The sequence below is a fragment of the Nanorana parkeri genome, unplaced genomic scaffold, assembly GCF_000935625.1.
Source record: "Nanorana parkeri isolate BGI_ZX_2015 unplaced genomic scaffold, ASM93562v1 scaffold1494, whole genome shotgun sequence".
Classification (NCBI taxonomy): Eukaryota; Metazoa; Chordata; class Amphibia; order Anura; family Dicroglossidae; genus Nanorana; species Nanorana parkeri.
The window spans coordinates 234,414-254,894 of record NW_017307762.1 but is presented as its reverse complement, the minus strand read 5'-3'; the positions used below and the strand labels follow the sequence as shown (position 1 = coordinate 254,894).

Sequence of the window (20,481 nt, the reverse complement as noted above, 5' to 3'; positions counted from 1 at the left end):
GGGGCGGCTGGGGGGACGGAACTTGCAGGGGGGGACGGACCTTGGAGGGGAGGGCCCAGCAGGGGGGAAAACTGACGAGTGGGCTGCTCTACAAGTGATCCGGGCAGATCACTTGTACAAAAATGAGCAGCCCAAAGCTATTTAACAAGTTAAAGCGTCGGCATCAGCGCTATGTATCGGGGCATCTCCACGAGTATAAGTACTCGTGAAAGTGTCCTGTATTGGCACCGATGTTGATACTAGTATCTGTATTGGTGCATCCCTATTTTTTTATTTAGATACCAAACTCTCTATGGATAGCTGCTAAGGAGGAAACCAACAGGCTTGAATAAAGGAGATTTAATATTAACGCAGTTGCATTTTGGTTCATTAATACAAGCAGCATGTCAAAGTAACACAAGCATAGAATTTTTTTAATAATTATCCATGTGTCCATGGACACATGGATATAGAACCTATATGTGTAAGCGAACACCAGGAACATGCAGTAAACCCCACCTGTAGGACTGCTGGCAACTAAAATGTAACTTTTATAGAAAGTACATAAAACAGTGAATTATTCATATATGAGCTACAAGGACACATTTCATATACAATCAATTTCACAGGGGCCTTGTCAAAGTGTTTGTATACAAAACTAATTGAAGTTTATTGTAGCCCACAAACTGCGTATTTGCAATTTTATAGACTTCCTCTTACAGTTATGTTTTAATCAGCAATCTTCTTCAATGTCCTAATATATTCATGTGAATCTTGATTTACCAGTAGAGTTTCTTATCTTTATGAAGATTACATATTCGCTTTTTGCCACCTTGCTCTTGGTCTAAAAGACCAACTAAAATAGAACTAAAACATATTGCAGCTTGTTGTTTGTGTATTTTCCTGTGCATTGCATAGCTTTTAGGACCCTCTCTCCAAAATGTACAAATCTCAGATAATCCACCTTTTCATTCTGTCATATCAAGCATAATTTTACCTCAAATCTTTCAGCATATGTAGATTACTTACTACAGAAACACATTTTGGTTACCTAAATTGCTCACTTGGGTTTTCAACCCACTTTATCAATAACATCAAAGCATATAATTAGGAACATATTGATCACAGTGGATATTTGGTGGACATTAAACATAGACAATAGGCATAGCATAAGAACAGTAACATTGTTCCTATTCCAAGACCTGTTAATGCCTTAAAATCACTACCTTTTCATTTTGCAGATCAAAGAATTTGAAATGCATGTTTTACCATCAGACAAGTTGTACCACTATGGGAACCAAATGCACACACAGTTATGCTAATTTCTTCTGAGAATCCCATCTCTGATTAGGATTTGATTACTGGGAAGTTTGTGATAGTGTGTTTATCTTGTGTAAATTGTAAATTTCGGGCATGTCTGTTTTCTGCGTATCTACAGAGTACTGGACTGAGAATTCCACTTTTTCTTATGTTTGGATTTAACAGGATGTACACTAGGTGGTTTTCTGTGCTAGGGAATTTTGTGTTATCAACCCATGTGGTTGGATTTTTTGCTAAATAGGCCAACTAAGGACTGCAAAGGGCTCAGAAGTATAGTTGTTAAGGTATATTGCAGCTTTTGATTTATGATAAATGTTGTGTATCCAATGTTTGAATTTATCCCAAAAAACTAATATTTTTAAACATTCTATTGAATGGATAATTTTCAGGTTTAAAACTGAAGTTAAAAAAAAACCCATAAAAAAATAATTGAAAAAACAGCGTTTGCTACAATATTCAACTTCAGTCCAGAGCTGTCCCCCACAGTACGTATTGTTCTCCTCAAGATGTTCTCAGTCTTTGGACTGTATGACAACCAGGGTAATTTCATCCACTTCCTCTGGACCTAGGCTGTCACAGATTTGCCCCCTGGAATAGCATCCAGTGGCAGTCCAAGATCACTGGACTACTACACTAAAGGGCTGTCCTAGGTCATGTGGGCTCTGTTCAGTGCAGCAATAAGGACTGCTTCCACTAGAGGAGAAGACACATGAATTAATTTTATCGGCCAGAAGACCCTTTGGAAAAAAGCGTTTAATGGTTCAGTACACTTGACAAGGTGCATTTAAAGGTTTACAGGCAGAGCCGGTGCTAGTGCACAAGCAGCTGACATAACACTGGACGAGCTACCAATGGAAACATGGTATAAAATGCAAATTTGAGCTTTTTTTATCTAAGTATATTCTTAAATATCCATAAACTGTAAAAACTATTTTGTGTATACTAAGTGCATTTGGAAACCCAGATATTGCTTTGAAAAAAATAACAGTGACATCATCACTGTGCTATACACAGTAGCACAGGCAGATACTAGACCAGCCAAAGGGCAGGAGCCGTTTCATATCGGATTAATACACAGATCTGGAAGAAACACACAAAAAGCTCCACAAGTAAGGATAAACATGCCTCTTGTATTTAGACAATATTTGTTTAGCATGGAGTTCTAAGAATCTCCTCTCGATCTCCATTACAAGAAATGTAAGGACATCTTGGTTCCCCATCTTACACGCCTTTTTAAAAGTGATCGGCCGAACAGGCCCGAGTTCAGTTTGAATTCGAACTTTAGAACATCCAAAAAGTTTGAAATCAATGCAAGTCTATGGGGGTAGAACTTTCAAAAACAATTGTGCCCTTTAAGAGGGTTTATATGCAAGTTATTGGCCATAAAAAGTGTATGGGGACCGGGGTATTGCACTTTTAAAAAATACAGTTTTTAAAGGAGCAGTGATTTTAATAAACATTTTTTTTTTTTTTTTTTAAAGCATGCGGTTCCCCCTTCCAAACAATACCAGACCCTCTAGGTCTGGTAGGAATGTAAAAAAAACAACAAAGTGTGTGGGGTTCCCCCTTAAAGTCATACCAGGCCCTTAAGGTCTGGTAGGAATTTTGAGGAACCCCGCCCCCAAAAATGTGGGGAAAAAAACATGGGGTCCCACCTAAAATTACATACCAGACCCTTGATCCAAGCACAGGCCTCGGCACTGGAGAGGGTGCTTTTTCCGGGGGTCACCCAGATGCGGGCCCCCTCTTGTGAATGAGGTACCCCTACCCATTCACTAAAGGGTTAAAATAAATTGAAATAAAAAGTCCAGACTTTATTAAAACAAAAGAAAAATTAATCCACTGATGTAATCCAGGGTCAATTACAGCGTCCAGCGTTGTCTGCGACGACTCGATGAAATAAAACAATAAAAAATAAACAGAAGTAATAATTTTAAAAATGGCGACGAATGGCATTTTGACAGATGCCGGCAACTTCTAAACAATTGGGCGGAGCCAGCAGTGACAGCTAGCTCCGACCAACTGTTTACAGTTTTAACGGGTGAGCCATGATTGGGCAGAGTCATCATGACTTTGCCCAATCATGGCTCTCGCAGTTCTCTGTGCCCAATAGGAAACAGTTGGGCAGAGACAGCGGTGATGTCACTGCTAGCTCTGCCCGATTGTTTATATTTTGCCGGCATCTGTCATATTTGACAGTAAGCAGCGGGAGTTTGTCACGTGCGGTTGGGTCGTTGTGCGTCGTTTTATTAAAACATTATTTATATATTTTTTCTTTTCTTTCAAATATTTTTTTTTTTTCTTAAATTTTCCTATTTCTTTAAATTTGTAAAAAAAAAATTCAACTTTTTTTTTTCATTCATTTAAATAGTTTTCTATTTTGCTCGCTACCTCGGAGGTAGCAAGCAGAATAGCAGGAGTGGCATTCAGCTATTCACGCATTGCCGTTTAGCCCCTATGAGAATAGGGGTAAACGCTAGCCGGAGCTTCGGCTCAGACGACCCAGATGTTGGATCGGCTGAGCCGAACTACTTCTGCACTTCGGCTCAGCCGAACATGCAGAGCAAAGGCTGCCGATGTACGGCTGAAATCAGCCGTACAAGGCTGTAGTCAATAGCCAAATAGCATTTGACTCCCTTCCCTTCGGCTCGGTTATTCAATCGGCTGCCTTCGGGAGCTAAGTGAATAACCGTAGTCTCTAATATTGTATTTCGTTGCCTTTCACCTACTATAATTTCCCTTATTCAAAAAATATTCCACTCACTCCTAAATTGTCTTCATCATACATAATAGCACAAGGATGCAGCTACAGAAGAAACTATCCTAATTACAGTCTAGGTTAAAAACTTAAGTGGAACTTAAACACATTTTACAAGTTTTGCTCCTTGAATGTGCATATTTAAAATGGCTGTTGCATATCTATTAAAATACAATAAAACAGCAAAGGCACAGCATTCTATCTAAAAGTAAGATCTCTGAAAGTCTCAGTATGTACACTTTCATGAGAGTACAAAGTACATGTATAGGTATGAAAATAAGAAAGTCCTTTGCACCAACAGTTTCACACCTCATGGGTAAATAGGTCAAAAAGCCACCACAACTATATTATTGCAGATTTGTGCTCTGCAGGAGACATATTAACCCCTTTATGACGGGAGACGTACACTGTACGTGACCAGATATTTGAGGCTCTGTAATGCTGGTAACCACTGATTCTCAGCGGTTACCATTCATTAATGAATGCCTCAGTATTGAGGCATTTGTTCATGAAACAGTTAAGCTTTTGTAAAAGCTACTTTCTTTCATTAATGAAAGAATGAAGCCGTTACATAGAAATACCGGATTGCTAAATAGCGATCCGGTATTTGACAGCTAAAGATAGCAGAGAGGTAGCAGAGTGAGTCACCTCTCTGCTATTCATTTTGACAGCTCCAGAGACTGGCCAATATCTATGAAGCTGTGTGATACATTTCAGGCACAATGTTACAATGTATCTCTGTGCCTGAAATGTATCACTTCTGATCATCTGGGCACGATCAGAAACCTTTAGTGAGATCTGATTCTGACAGGTGAACCCCTCAAAAAAACAGCTCGCTTCATTACCCCATTCAACAATAGCTACGAGGCCATTGAAGCCATCCTCTGCAAGAATTGGCATCTACTACTATGTGACCCTCAGTTGGGACCACTACTCCCACCCAAACCCTCCGTCATCTTTAAAAAAGCTCGCAGCGTCAAGAACATAGTGGCCCCTAGCAAAATCTCATCCTTCCAACCCAAACTCAGACAGACACTCCTGTTCAATAACAGGACAGGGGTCCACAAATGTAAAAAACGTCTATGCCTCACGTGCCAATTCATCACCCACGGCCAATCACACTTCCACGACAACTTGGGAAACAAGTTCACAATCACTCAATTCATCACCTGTGCCCACGACCACGTCATCTACGGCCTACAATGCCCTTGCAACCTACTCTACATAGGCCGCACCATCCGCCCCCTCCGCAAGCGAATTGGGGAACATAGGAGGTTCGTCGAAGATGGATGCACCGAACATAGTGTCCCACGCCACTTTCTCCTTAAACACCAGAAAAATACAGCCCACCTGAAAGTGTTTGCAATTGAACAAATACCCTTGAAATTACCACCAGCCGAAAGATTCCACCGCCTCTGCAAGCAAGAAACTTACTGGATCTTCAAATTAAACACACTGTCCCCCCACGGTTTGAACGAGGAATTAGAATTAAACACCATCATCTAAACTCCTCCCCCTTTTTTCACCTTCATCCAACTGTCTACTCCCCCCCCTATTCTGGTTCCCTGGCTCACCAACATTTAAACATTGAAACATTTTCAACACCTTTGCCCCTTGCAATTAGCACACAGATCTAATGTAATTCAATGCAGGTAACCATTTTCTCATCATCTGCTGATGAATTTCCCCCGTACCTATACCTACCATACTACAAGCATTAACTGGTGTACCCATCAAGTACTGCCTCCCCCCTCCGCTATTTTCCCGTACCTCTGATAAGCACCATACAAGGGGTAAAACTCTCAATTTTTCATGTTAGGTACACATGTTTGATATAATTATATAGCCCTATCTGTCCTCTAAAAAACAATATATAATATGTGTGGGTACATCTAGTAAGAAAGTATATTACTGCCATGGACGAATCGCACAGCAAAAATTTAAAAAGTGTGTCAGTCATTTACGAACAGAAACTGAAAACAAGCTTAGTCATGAAGGTGTTAATGATATGATATTTATATAGAATGGACCTCAGGAAACCCAAAATCTAAGTGCTAACACTGGGTAGTAGGCATGAACAAAACTGATAGGACTTGCTTTCCTGAAATCTCTGAAAAGTTCACTAAAATTTCCAATTGGAGTCAATAGGAAAGGCAAAATTAGGGTGATTTGGTGCTTTTTTGCTTTAAATAACATGTATATGGGTTAGAGAAGCTCCTTTCAAAAATCTTCGGTCTGTTCCTGTGCCTAAAAATACCCCTCATTAGAGGGGAACATGGCATTAGATACTGAGGAACAGTTTTGGACCTTTTATAAACTGTAACTTATTTTCACCTAATTTGCTGTATGTAACAAATCATATGAAAATATATACTTATTTTTCTCAAAATGAAAAGTCAAGGGAGGTCTGGAACAGGTTGTGCTAGTCATGTTCAGGCAGAAGGGATAGTTACAACAGGGAGAGCAGATTTTCCATATCATGCCAACTAGCTGCTGTGGACAGTGCAACCTTTTTTCACCCAACTGGGTGTGCTGGTGAACACAGCACTAGTAGAGTGCTCACTGTCAGGGCAGCCATCAGAAATTTTGGGGCCCCTTACACGGCTTTAGGCCGGGCCCCACCCCCACCCGCCGCTAGACGCAGGTCTTAGTGACGCTCTGGGCGCAGGGCTTAGTGACGCACTGGACACAGGACCCACCTGAGAGTGATTCTGCAGAGCCCACCATAGATGCTGCACAGCCCATCTACGACTGTCTGTGGTGGGCTCTGAAGGGGTCTCAGGTGGGCTGGTCAGGGCTGCATCCCTCCTTTCCTTCCTACCTAGCTCCTCTTACTTGCACACATGGCCTCGTCTGCCGGCGAACCGGCCAGTACGACATCAGACGAGCAGCGCCGCTGATGAGGCCCCAGCTTGTCTCAAAGCCACTGGAGCGGTAATGCTGGGGCCCTGCGCTGCTAGGGCCAGGCCTCCGCCTCCTCGCCCTTCACCGTTGGCCGATAGTCATGTAAGGGACCCGGGCCCCTTACATGAGTATCGGCTGTACCCCACTGATGGCTGCCCTGCTCACTGTATTTGGGACATGTAGCACTAGACACAAATCACATCCGATGAAGGTAGTGTTGGACTAGATGGTGCAGGCCATCCCTCCACTGCCATCAATTGAATGCAGGAAGGTGCCTCCCTTCTGGCTGGCAGAGCAGCCACACATATCAAACCGGGTACCCCTGGTCTCTGTAATACACTGATCGTTTCAACACTGAACTTTTAATGCACTAATTGATACAACCGTTGTCTATGTAATACACTCATTATTGCTGTCCTGGTCTCTGTAATGCCCTCATCCCTGCATCCAGTCCTGATCTCCTTAATTCCTTCCTGGCTTCTGTAATACACTCATTGCTGCTACACTGGTATCTGTTATGTACTCGCTAATGCATACCTCATCTCTGTAATGCACTCATTAAAGCCGAGCTGCAGGAAGATATAAAAGAGGAAAATAATGCAGCTCCGTAATCAATAATACATAATTAAAATAATTTTTAAAATTCAAGCAGTGTAAATAAGGGCAGCACAGTGGCGTTGTGGTTAGCACTTCTGCCGGTCAGGACACTATCTGCAAGGAGTTTGCATGTTCTCCCTGTGCTTGCGTGGGTTTCCTGCGGGTACTCCTGTTACCTCCCACATTCTAAAGACATGCTGGTAGGTTAATTGGCTCCAGTCTAATTTGGCCCTTGTATGTTTGCATGTGATAGGGACCTTAGATTGTAAGCTCCTGGAGGGCAGGACCTTAGATTGCAAGCTCCTGGAGGGCAGGACCTTAGATTGCAAGCTCCTGGAGGGCAGGACCTTAGATTGCAAGCTCCTGGAGGGCAGGGACTGATGTGAATGTCTGCTGTGTAAATTGTTGGCGCTATATAAATACTGTAATAAATATCTGAATATGACATAGTATCAGCCCATTGCAGTCCATGTTCAGCAGGGTTGCGGTATTATGTACTCGCTAATGCATACCTCATCTCTGTAATGCACTCATTAAAGCCGAGCTGCAGGAAGATATAAAAGAGGAAAATAATGCAGCTCCGTAATCAATAATACATAATTAAAATAATTTTTAAAATTCAAGCAGTGTAAATAAGGGCAGCACAGTGGCGTTGTGGTTAGCACTTCTGCCGGTCAGGACACTATCTGCAAGGAGTTTGCATGTTCTCCCTGTGCTTGCGTGGGTTTCCTGCGGGTACTCCTGTTACCTCCCACATTCTAAAGACATGCTGGTAGGTTAATTGGCTCCAGTCTAATTTGGCCCTTGTATGTTTGCATGTGATAGGGACCTTAGATTGTAAGCTCCTGGAGGGCAGGACCTTAGATTGTAAGCTCCTGGAGGGCAGGACCTTAGATTGCAAGCTCCTGGAGGGCAGGACCTTAGATTGCAAGCTCCTGGAGGGCAGGACCTTAGATTGCAAGCTCCTGGAGGGCAGGGACTGATGTGAATGTGTGCTGTGTAAATTGTTGGCGCTATATAAATACTGTAATAAATATCTGAATATGACATAGTATCAGCCCATTGCAGTCCATGTTCAGCAGGGTTGCGGTATAAGAGGAAGAAGTAACAGAAGGAGCCAATCAGTTAATGCACAGACAAGGGACATGCTGATAAGAGGGAAAGAGTGACAGAGATAAGCTCACCAATATGCTGCTTCTGCTTTCACTCTCACAGGCAGGGGCAGGTCCAGGACTGCCTGGGTTCATAGGAAGAGGGTTTAATGATGCTAGCCATCAGACTGAGGGCATCTTATGATTAAGTACTGCAGGGATGATAAAATATAAAAAGTAAATATTGCAACAAAATCTGCTTTTTTAAAAATCTTTTAATGGGCTATCAGTTTTTAGCTTAGTCTGTGTTGGCTGGAGTTCTACATTAATGCCTTCTTGTCCTCTTTAAAACGATCATTGTTTCAGCCCTGGTCCCTGTAATGCAAACATTAATGCCTCCTGGTCTCTGTAAAGTTGGTCATACACTGGTAGCTTTTCATATGAACATTTATATGTATATTCTCATTAGAACATTCAATAATGCCATCAGAAACTTGATGAATGTCATTTAGGCCCCGTTCCTGCTGCGCGATATGCAAATCGCGCATTTGTCACGCGATTTGCATATTGCGCGACATCGCGTTCAAGCTTGCATTGAGCAAGCTTGAATTGCGGCTAAATCCGCTCCAAAAAGGGTCCTGCTGTAGCGACACACGACCCGCGACAGCAGGACCCTTTGCCCCATTAAATGTATTGGAGCGCGATATCGCGCGGTAATTTGCCGCGATATGGCAGGAATTACCGCGCGATAAATCGCTCAATGTGAACGGGGCTTTAAAGCAGAGCAGAGTGACGGAAACATTTTGTGTGCTGCTTCACCTTTTGCTGTCCACTCACAGGGTGGGGGTCATTGGAAGACCTGTAAGTAAAAGTGGGACAAAACTGTGAATTTCAGGACTGGGTGGACAGAAATTCAAAATCTTTGGCAGCTCTCAAATGTGCATTTTACTTATGTGTTTAGCTGTATATAGGTAGTTTGTAGCAAACAAAAACAGTTTTTTGGATTTTTCAAGATCCATCAGCAATATTATATCCAATTAACATCAGCAAGCCCTTTTCATCTTGGTTTCATCTTAAAGCATGCTAGCTACATTTAATTTCTTTTAGAGATCCCATCATGCAAGGAGTTTTTATTTCTTCATCTTCGAAGAAACTTTTCCTGTGGATTAATCTCTAAATTGTTAACCTTGGTTTTATATCTACCTTTTAAATCGAATCTACTTAACAGCTTAGACACTGCTTTTGATGACATGGAAGTATGTGGAAAGGTTTTTAATAGTAAAGGTATGTAGGTTCTTTGACAGAAACAAATACAATACATCTAAACTGCGAACCTTAATTTGCTATCTAGCTCTCTATTTGTAAATTTAAAAGGAGTATACCTTTTATGTTTTGGGATATGGGAGTTGAATCATTTCAATCCTTCTAATATGATAATGAGTCCAATATCTGTATTTGGCCTTTCAACGTAGGTAAATGAGTGTCATATTTGATAATCATGTATTTGCATCCAGTTACTGTGCTTTGACGTTAATAGTATGAGGTCAGATGTCTGAAAGAAATAATTGTCAATATTGTTGGGGCCCACTGCTGCCTGGGGTATATTTTATGTTTCTCCAAGCCATTCCTGTTATCTGCTAGAGAGCAGAGGTTTTTTTTTTGTTTGTTTTTTTGTTTTTGTTTTTTTACTAGAAGTGTAGGTCTCTCACAAGTTTATAACTTGGTAGCAGTTACATAGTTAAATAGTTAGTCAGGTTGAAAAAAGACACATGTCCATCGAGTTCAACCTATTGAGATATGAAAAAAAGCCTAAACAATGCTATGCCCACAGTTTGCATGTATGTTTTCTTGTGGCCAGATTGTGGAACTTGTGTTCTTGTATTATTTGCCAATGTGATGTAAATGTTCAAGAATGTAATGTTTCCTTTTTGTTTTAACCTTCATTTTCCCCTATCTGTGACAAGTTACATAGTTACATAGTATTTGAGGTTGAATAAAGACATATGTCCATCAAGTCCAGCCTATTGTGTGTGTGTGTGTGTGTCTGTGTATGGGTCCTTAAAAATGATGAATAATGGTCTTGTTATAACCGCGCTTAGTTCCTTAAGTATCTTGGGGTGCAGATTATCCGGTCCCACTGCTTTATTCGCATTAAGTAGACTAAGCCTTTGTTGTATCCCGGGTTCTTTCAGCCACTTGGCTATGTTCTGTGATGAACTAAGTGTTTTATCGTAGGCGTCAAACCCGTATACTTTTATTACCCAATGGTATACATTTGGCAATGGCAATATGTAATGTGTTTTTAAAACATTCCCACTTTTGGTCCGAGTTCTTTGCCGCGAACGAGCACATATAGGCGATCGGCAGGCTATGGACCCGCTGATCGCCTATATGTGAAACACCCGGTAACGGGTGTGTGCAACGGTCGGGTCTGTTCTGCCCGTGCGTGCCCGCTAGGGGGCGCGCGCGAGCAGAAAAAAATTGCCGTCTGGAGACGGCAACCCGCAAATGCAGCAGTGCCGTCCGTCCGTTTTTTTACTACGGGCGGACGGCAAGAGGTTAAAAGGTTGTGGGGTAGACCAATAATCATAATGATGCAAAATTTTATTTCACATAAGAAATTACTAAATAGCATCCTTTTGTTTCTTTTTGTTTAGTCTTGGCCTGTACTTGACATTTTACATTAACTCTCTTTGTGTCAGGGATGAAGACATGCAGAGTATTGCCAGTCTCCTGAGTCTAAAGCCATCAGACATTGCAGACATGAATGACTTCAACGAGGAGGAAGAGGAAGAAAAGTCACACAGACAAAGTCGCAGTTCTTTAGGAATTGCACACCGAGGTAAACATTGACCATAAAATGCTTAACATAACTATTATCTCTTCTTGCAGTAAGTTTTTATTTATTTTGTTTAATTAGTATGTTTCTTCTCTTTCCATATACAGTAACCAAAAGACCAGTACAATGTGTATTGTAGTAGGAAATAGGGAGCACAAATACAAAAAGGCCCTGGAGCATTAAACTGGATTAGACACATACTGCCATTGAAACATTGTCCTATCAATTGTTTGGTTTTAACTTTTACACTGTATAATGCCACTTTATTACCTTAAATTACCTTAAATGTTACATCTGAAGGTTAATAACCCATTTACAAAGGAGTAAACAGTAAAATTCAGGTATTGCAATTGTCACCTAGTACAGAGAGGGTTCCTGGTATTGGTGTTCCTTACTCTGAGGAAAACCTACCTCATCCACTTGTGACACAAAGCAACTAAGTTACCCTGTGCTAGTGTGCTCAAGCTATTTATTCTACTGACATTGTCCTACATCATATTGCACAATAGCTGAAGTGGTTAAAGTTCATGTAGTTTAGGTACTTCAGTTCCAAACCCTCTTTGGTAGGAGCTGCAAGCCATGTTGGCAGTTTTTTCAGCTTTCCTATTTTCTGCTGTGGTGATTCCAGCTTCTGTGCTTATGCCTCCTGGGGACTCTGCTTCTCTACGAATGTTAACATCACCAAAAATTAGTGACCCCAAGGTGTGCCAAAACTTTCAATTGGCAATACATCTAGTTTAAGCACCAACTCTCGGTTTTTATTTTAAGGCCACGTTCACACCAGGCATTTTGTTGCCTGCTTTTTTTCTGCGCTGAAACACATGCAAATCAAAATCCCATGTATTTCTAAAGGGGCCTTTCACACAAACGCGCTGAATCGCATGTAAACATACGCCCGTTGTTTAAAATAGTTATTGGCCTTCTTTTGTTGCGCTTATCAACTCGTTTTGCTCCAAAGACTTCAATTAAAAGAAAAGCGCTGATCAGCACGAGACTGCTTTTCATTGGACAACTGAAAACAAGCTGAAAACACACCTTAGAAAGCTCTTGCATATGAACAGAAAACTCTTGTAAAAAGCGCATGAAAAAAGCGCTCTAAAAAAAAAGCACAAACAAAGAGCTGAAACGCTGTCACCCTGGTTTCAATGGGGTCTTGGATAGTACTAAGCCTGTTCTGTTCCCGCTACACATACCTTGTGTTCTGTATGTAGCTCGACATGCAGCTAAACCCTCTTATGCTGCAATACGCCAGACTGAGTTAAATCTTGATGCTTTATTAACGAGGCAGGGTGGGGTGAAACAGGTAAAAGAACATAGAAACATATAATCAGTATATAAAGCATGTAAATATAGTGTCATCTTACAAATACAGAAAGAAACAAGTCCATTCATACCAGCGATGTTGCCTCAGATGGATTTGGGCTCATTCCTCCGGACACATGCTGGGAATGGCAGTAGATTCCTCTTTCCAAAATGAAACCTGGACTCTCAAGATGCACTTGTTTCCTTCTTTTTGGGCAGAGGGATGTTGGGAGTCTTTTTTTAAAATGAAACCAGTCTCTAAGCTGCTATACGCAAAGATGTTTTCTCTTCAGCTCCATCTTGTGGCCAATTTTGATAATGCAGGTAGATAAACCTAATGATTTCTTATGCTGGAGGCAAAATAAAGCCATTTCCTTGTCTGATGAGGGTTTTAAATAGACCATCATATCAGAAGAAAGACCCCTACATCTGTTATCTTTTGTCTTTTCTGCCAATTTTTCTAAACAAAATTTTAATGAGCCTGGCCAAGTTTCTTTATCTGACTTTTTTATCACACTTAAAGGAGAAAAATCACAAAATGTTTTGTTTTAGTGTATATGGTTAAAAATAACTAGGTATGCAAATACCTACAAAAAACTCCTGCTTTTTGGGCAGGTAGAATATCTCTCACTAAAATGTTTGTTCTCCCTCACATTTTATATCTGTTTCATGCCTTACCAATTCCTATTCTTCCATCTTACCTTGGGAAACTCCAAAAAACTATCAACTACGTCATATTGGAAGGCAAAAAATCATGTATTACCAAACACTGTCTCTATGCTCCAAAATTACATGCAGGTATGGGTGTTCCAGAAAGTGATTAAATACTATAAAGCTGTCATATTAGATCACCCTAGGCACTGGTGGACTCCCTCTTCTGACAAACTATGGACTCAAATTGAATCCTCGGTCCTGGGACACAATTTAGAACAAGTGTTATGTGCTATGCCCCTAGGCCTCAACCCCAACAAGACATGTTTAGACTCCATCACGGCCACCATCCGCACCAGGGGTTCATTAGCTAAACTTGCTCCAGTATAGAACTCTCACGTTCTCCTCTCTCTGCCTTTGTCTAATCTTGAAATGTTGCTTGAGGATTTGAGTCTTTGTGATTGGCTCTCAGTAGGTGTACGCACTATAGGAAATCTCTAACCAAGAATCACCAAGAATCTCCTTGACTGCTTTAAGGAACTCAGGTGCAAATATGCACTTCTGCAAGGACTTTTATAAATACCTCCGACTACGATATCTCTTGTCAAACCGTTGATTGTGGCATGATAGACATGTTGCAAACCTCCTTTCATTTTACAAAACTTGTAGATCGGCATGGGCACACCCTCCCAATGCCGAGGGCACGTGGCCTGGTAAGGCGCAGGGAGTGGAAGGGGCGCTCGATCATCTCCCCCTCTTTACTGGCCTGTGGTCGGATCAAGGGTCTGGTAGGGATTTTAGGGGGGACCCCGTGTTTTTGTCCCCATTTTTGTGGGGTGGGGTTCCCCTATAGCCTTAAATATTGGTTGGGAAGTAAAATTCCTACCAGACCTAAAGTGCCTGGTATGGATTTTGCTGCTAGCAGTAGATCTATGCAAAAAAAACGGAGGCTTTAATTATCCTTTAATTATTGTTATGTTGGTCATGGGTGGATGGCGTGCGGTATCCTGCTCCACATGGGAGTAATGGAGTTTGGGGTAAGTTTATACTAATTCTGGACCATGGAGGGGATATTAATGAAAAAGGGTGTTTTGTCTTTTATTTGGTAGAATAATGTTTTTTGATAATTAATAAATGCATTGTTTTAGGGACACTCTGTGCACTGCCTGAGTCACTATTTTCCTAATTTTTTGTATTTTACACTGCATGAGTAAAGTCACTGGCCTGTTTCATACACATATTGCATATGAAATAAAAGAACTATCTATTATAATTGAAGACTATCAAAGAAGCTTAACAGGCTGTGATTCCTAATGAGCATCTTAAATTAAAATGTGTATGAGCGCATACAGTCATATTTTAGTAATTAATAATTTAAAGATCCTGCCAGTGTCTGCTAAACATCTATAATCTCAGCCAAACATGCCAAACATGTTATTGTTTTCAAAAACATATTTCTATGTATAGTTTCTATCGTATGTACTGTACATGAGAGGGTACATATGACTCCCTATGCAAGCTTGCTTCCTACTGGCTCTTTGAGCTGTCTAATTTAAAGCAATAGACTCTTTGCAATACCTAATGTTGTCACATACCCACATTGCACATATATTTTGCTTGTTTGTCTACCCTTTATAACTGTTTGTAACCTTGTGTACCTATGTACTGCCCACCTTTAGGGATGGTTTTATATAAAATCAATGAGCTGCTTTAGATTGCTTTAGAGCCCTGGTTCTCAACCCAAAAGTGGTCATGACCCTGTGTTCAGTGGGTAGCGGAGTGGAGGGTTGCCACCTTCGTTGCCCCGATGCAGGGACCCTATGTTGGCTATGTGATATATGTGATGATTTGCTTTAATAAATGAACACACAGATTTAACATCATCTTCTGAGTGCTGGTGATCCTCACTACTTTTTTTTTTCATTTCAAAGCTTTATTAGTTTTGTAGAAATATACCAACAAATGATAGAAAAAGATCCAGTTACATTAGTAGAGAAAGTAAGATACAGACATGGGGTACATAGATCAAAGACCAAGTATACATGCTACTGGCGTACATATCCAACGAAAACATTAAGGTCCAGGTGTGAGGGCTGTAATGTGTATAGGCAAAACATGAGGACACTAAGCATATAAGTGATCACAATACACTCTACCATTGGGGGGTAGGGATAATGTGGACTATCAGAAAGCATTCATAACTCAATAATATTGTGTAAGTATATTGTGTAACATGAGGGTATAAACTAGGGGGAGAGACGCAACACATGATTGGCATCTCCGGTAATTACACCGGAGTATGTTGAAGGAGTACCGAGAAGAGTCATACCAGGTGAAAAAGAGGAGAGAAAAAATGAGAGATAGATAGCATTGAATATTATAGGGCAGGGAGAAGGGTAAACCATAGTTGGAAGGTGGAGACACTATAAATCAAATTTTATATGGTAAAAAATCTTTGGTCGAAATTAACAGGTAGGTAATGTCTCACCCAAGGAGACCAGATTCTGTCAAAGGTCAGCATGGTATTATCGAGTTTAGCAGACCTTTTTTCAAGGGTCATGATCCATGAAACGTAATGTTTGACTTTAGAGATATGAAGAGTAGGGGATTTCCAGGATATGGCTATTTCACGTTTTGCTGCAGAGAGCACAAATAGGAATAGTTTCCGCATGGGCTTAGGGATGTTGAACGGGATATTATTGAGGAGGGCAAATGCTGGATTTTTATCAATGACCTTGTTGGATAAAATATTCAAGATACGGAAAATGTTATCCCAAAATGTAGATACTACGGGACACGACCACTAAGTATGAATATATGTGCGGTCCTCGGTACAACCTCAAATACATGATGCAGAACAATCTGGAGCAAAGGTTGCTATTCTAGCAGGGACCATGTACCACTAAGGATAACTGTAATTAATTTCCAATACGTTGGCACTAGGTTAACAGGTTTTGGTATTCAGCCATGTATTGGCCCACTCATCCTCTCCGGAAGAATTCTCTGTTTGGTATCTGGTGATGATCCTGAAGGTGGGAGAACGTTGCTATTCCAGATTCTGTTTGAAATTGCCACAAACGGGTCAGATTGTTTGTGGACCAAAAAGCAAAGGCGGCAGGGCAGTCTAAAGCAGGTCTGAATGCTGGATTGCAAAAGAATGAGAGGAGTGGGAGATTAGGGGAAAGGAAGACAGCCGAATACTTAAGAGGAGTCCCAAATACGCAGAGTGTGAAAGGACAGGGTCAGATATAACGGGCCTAGATTTAGGAAGTAACCAAAGAATTTGGTCTGCCATTACAGGGTTCATCTGGTACGATTCTATAGAGACCCAATAGGGAGTTTCAGTGGTTGCGTGGTATTTAGTGAGTTGGCTAATCTGAGCGGCAAGATAATATCGGTATATGTCTGGGGAACCCAAACCTCCTTGAGACTTAGGGAGGAACATTGTTTTGTAGGGGACATGCAGGGTCTTGTTTGCCCAGATAAACTTATTTATCTGAGATTGAAAGGTTTTTGTGTGTGGGCGGATATATGGACTGGTAATACTCTGAAAAGCTATAAAAGTTTAGGTAAAAGCGTCATTTTTACAGCCACTATTCTCCCCAACCAGTAGATACGATACCTGAACCAGACCGACATTAAAGACCTGAGTTTAGCAAACATCTGGGGGAAGATAGGAGCATAAAGAGAGTGGTAGGAAGCGGTGAGGGAGATACCCAGATAGGGGAGGGAGGTGCTATTCCATTGGAAGTGATAGGATTGTTGTAACGAATTGAGAGTGGAGGGGGGGGCAAAGATATATTTAAGGCTATAGATTTAGATTCGTTTATGTTGAGTCCGAAAGAAGTTCAAAATTGCGCAGGTCGCGCATGAGGTTGGGAAGCAAGATATAAGGTTTAGTGAGGAGCAATAAGGCGTCGTCCGCAAATAAACATAGTTTGTGAGTCGCGCCCGCCATTTGCAGTCCCGATATGTTAACATCGGACGTATGATTTGTGCCAAGGTTTCTATCGCTAGGGCGAATAGAAGGGGAGATAAGGGACATCCCTTTCTTGTACCTCCTATGAATATGGATCGGGTCAAATTTAAATCCCGAATATTATATATGGGCTGTAGGGGAGTTGTACAAGGATTAAATGCAACAGATGAAATTGGGCCCAAAACCTCAATGACGAAGTGTGTATAGGAGGTATGGCCAAGAAAGGGTGTCAAAGGCTTTTCTGATGTCAAGGGAGAGTAGCATAGATGGGTACCCTGGTTTTTTGGTTAGGTTGGTAAGATGGACAATTCTACGGATATTATCACTAGCTTGACGATTGGGAATAAAGTCAACTTGGTCTTTGTCGATCAGCGTGCCTATGAAGTTATTTAAACGATTAGATAGAACTTTGGCCATAATTTTCATGTCAACATTAGTAAGGGAAATAGGCCAGAAATTGGACCATTGTGTATGGTCGGAGTTGGGTTTCGGTATCATGCAAAAGGAGGCAGCCAGGGAATCTTTACCCAAAGAGCCCCTTCTCGGACTCGATTGTACATAGTAGCCAGTAGCGGTGATAAGAGATCTATAAATTCCTTATAGTGTGAGACAGAAAATCCATCTGGACCAGGTTTTTTTATGTGGCGGGAGAGATGTAATGGCTAATTTATTCTCCTATGCTGTAATAGGGCTATCCAATCTGGTCAGGAGAAAGAGAGGGAAGTGGGAGTGTATCAAATGTCCGGTCTGCTGAGATAGAAGAGAACGGGGTGGGAGGGGAGTAAAGGTTGGATAAATGGTGGTGGAAGATTTCAAGAATAGAGGTGGGGTTACATGTGAAGTTACCGTCGCGAGTGCGCAACTTGATAGGGTCTAGAGAGCGCAATTTTCATGCCAACATAGAATCAGCTTTATTGTTTTTTAAGGTAATATTTATGAGCCATACGTTGTAGTTGTTTCTCAGCATTATATGTCAACAATAAATTGAGGTCTCGCCTAATGTTTTCTTGTTTTGATTTGTTAGAAGGAGAGGGATCATTATGGAGTGATTGCATTGCTGTATAGAATTCTTGCTCCAGCTTATGAAGGCGTTGTAGTCTCTCTCTTTTTAATTAGGATGCAAGATAAATAAGCTGACCTCTAATTACAGGTTTGTGTGCTTCCCTGAGCAATATAGGTGAAATGTCAGGAGTTCGAATATTTGAGATGTAATCCACTATGTCGGCCGAGATAGAGGAGCGGAAGGTGGGGTCGGATAGAAGAGAATCATTCAGCATCCAAGATGAACCGTTACCTCTAGGAGATATGTTTGAAAGGATCAGAGTCACTGCAGAGTGGTCAGACCAAGGTACGGGAGTTATATGCGCCTTGAAGAGAGAAGGTAGTTGTCACGTACCTTTTCGGAGCTTGAGATGACGAGGGAGGCCTACCTTGCAACTCCGTTCCCAAGGCCCTTGGGAAGTGGAACAGGGTGCTCAGGGCACAGAGGGGCACAAGTGCCTGCAGGCTGGAGCCAGGATCCGTCTAATCCGTCAATGTGATACCGCACACAACGCACCGGAAGCACGTCCGGATGCAGGCTAGGGGGTGGCAAGATGCGAAGGTGGCAGAGCAGGAACCAGGTGGCAGGCAGGACTAGGTAGCAGGAGTAGCCGTAGAGGAGGTGCAGGCCGAGGTCAGAACCAGGAGGGCAGCAAGGTACAATGCAGTAGGCAGAGAATAGTCAGGAACAATCCGAGATCAAAGAACAGGAGAAGCCAGGGGAATCAGGATAGCCGGGTCAATAACGCGTGGAACAAGCTGGATACTAGCTGCAATAGCTGACGATCATCCAGCACTGAAACATCCAGGAGGCACAGTTTAAATAGCCCGTCTGGTGCCAGAATCTGTGGTGCGCGCGCATACCTGTGTGCACGCGCGCGTCCTCGCGCACATCCACGCAGAGACGCACACCCATGGCTAGCTCTATGGGTTACACCCTGGTCTTCTTGACAGTAGTAGTGAAATGGGAGCAAAAATGTGGTCAATTCTCGAAGAGACCTGGTGAGGATGACAATAATGCATGTAAACTGTTTTGGTAGGTTTAAGTTCACGCCAACAATCTGTCAGCGAGTTGTGGGATAGAAGATCACATAGTGCCTTCGAGGAGTGCATTGTCATATGGGAATCTTTTGATCTATCGCAATGTGGGTAGAGGGTGAGATTGGAGTTGCCACAAAGGATGACCGAGCCAATGGAGTGAAAATGCACAGTGGAGAGTAGGTGGGTAAAGAAAGGGAGTTGGTTCTTGTTGGGGGCATAGTATGAGACAAAAGTAATTTCTGTGTCGGGGTGTAGGCCAGTCAATATTAGATATCTTCCCTCTGGATCACATACAGTGTTTCGACAAATAAAGTTCAAGGATTTCCTAAGGCCGATCAAAAACCCTCTACGTTTGCATGTGGTGTTAGCCATACAGATGTGCGGAAAGTGGCCGCTGAAATATTTGGGGGTGGTCCTCACTTTCTACAACTTGATGTGCACGGTTGCCATCCATTATTATCATAGTTACATAGTTACATAGTATTTGAGGTTGAATAAAGACATTAGTCCATCAAGTCCAACCTATTAGGATCTCATTCTAGGAGTACCTGTACCCCTGTATATTACGGTCCCTTAAGAAATCGTCCAAAAGTTTCTTGAACAATTCCACATTCTTTGCTGAAATCACCGCCTGTGGCAGTGAGTTCCAGACCCTAACTGATCTTACTGTGAAGAACCCCCTTCGCCCCTTGTGCTGGAATTTTTTTTCCACCAATTTTAGGTGGTGGCCTCTAGTTTTTGTAATGAAGTTAATTTTAAACGGTTTATCGCTAATGTTGTTACCACCATTGAACATTTTGTACATGAAAATCATATCCCCCCTTAATCTCCTCACCTCCAATGTGAACATGTTTAAATTTAGTAGCCTTGTCTCGTAGCTCTGGTCCTCCATACCCCTAATTAGTTTGGTTGCCCTCCGCTGGACTTTTTCCAACTCAAGGACATCTTTTCTTAGTACTGGTGACCAGAACTGGACCGC

General features: G+C 41.8%; 1 protein-coding gene across 1 annotated transcript in view; it reads left to right on the top strand.

The window, feature by feature from the left end:
- The window catches only part of LOC108798516 (EH domain-binding protein 1-like), a 104,394-nt gene that overhangs the window by 11,783 nt on the left and 72,130 nt on the right, over positions 1-20,481 (top strand). Inside the window, exon 4 of the mRNA XM_018570278.1 lies at positions 11,352-11,491. Within this exon, the coding sequence (XP_018425780.1) occupies positions 11,362-11,491 (130 nt within the window). The 5' untranslated portion in view covers positions 11,352-11,361. The remainder of the gene's footprint in view (positions 1-11,351; positions 11,492-20,481) is intronic.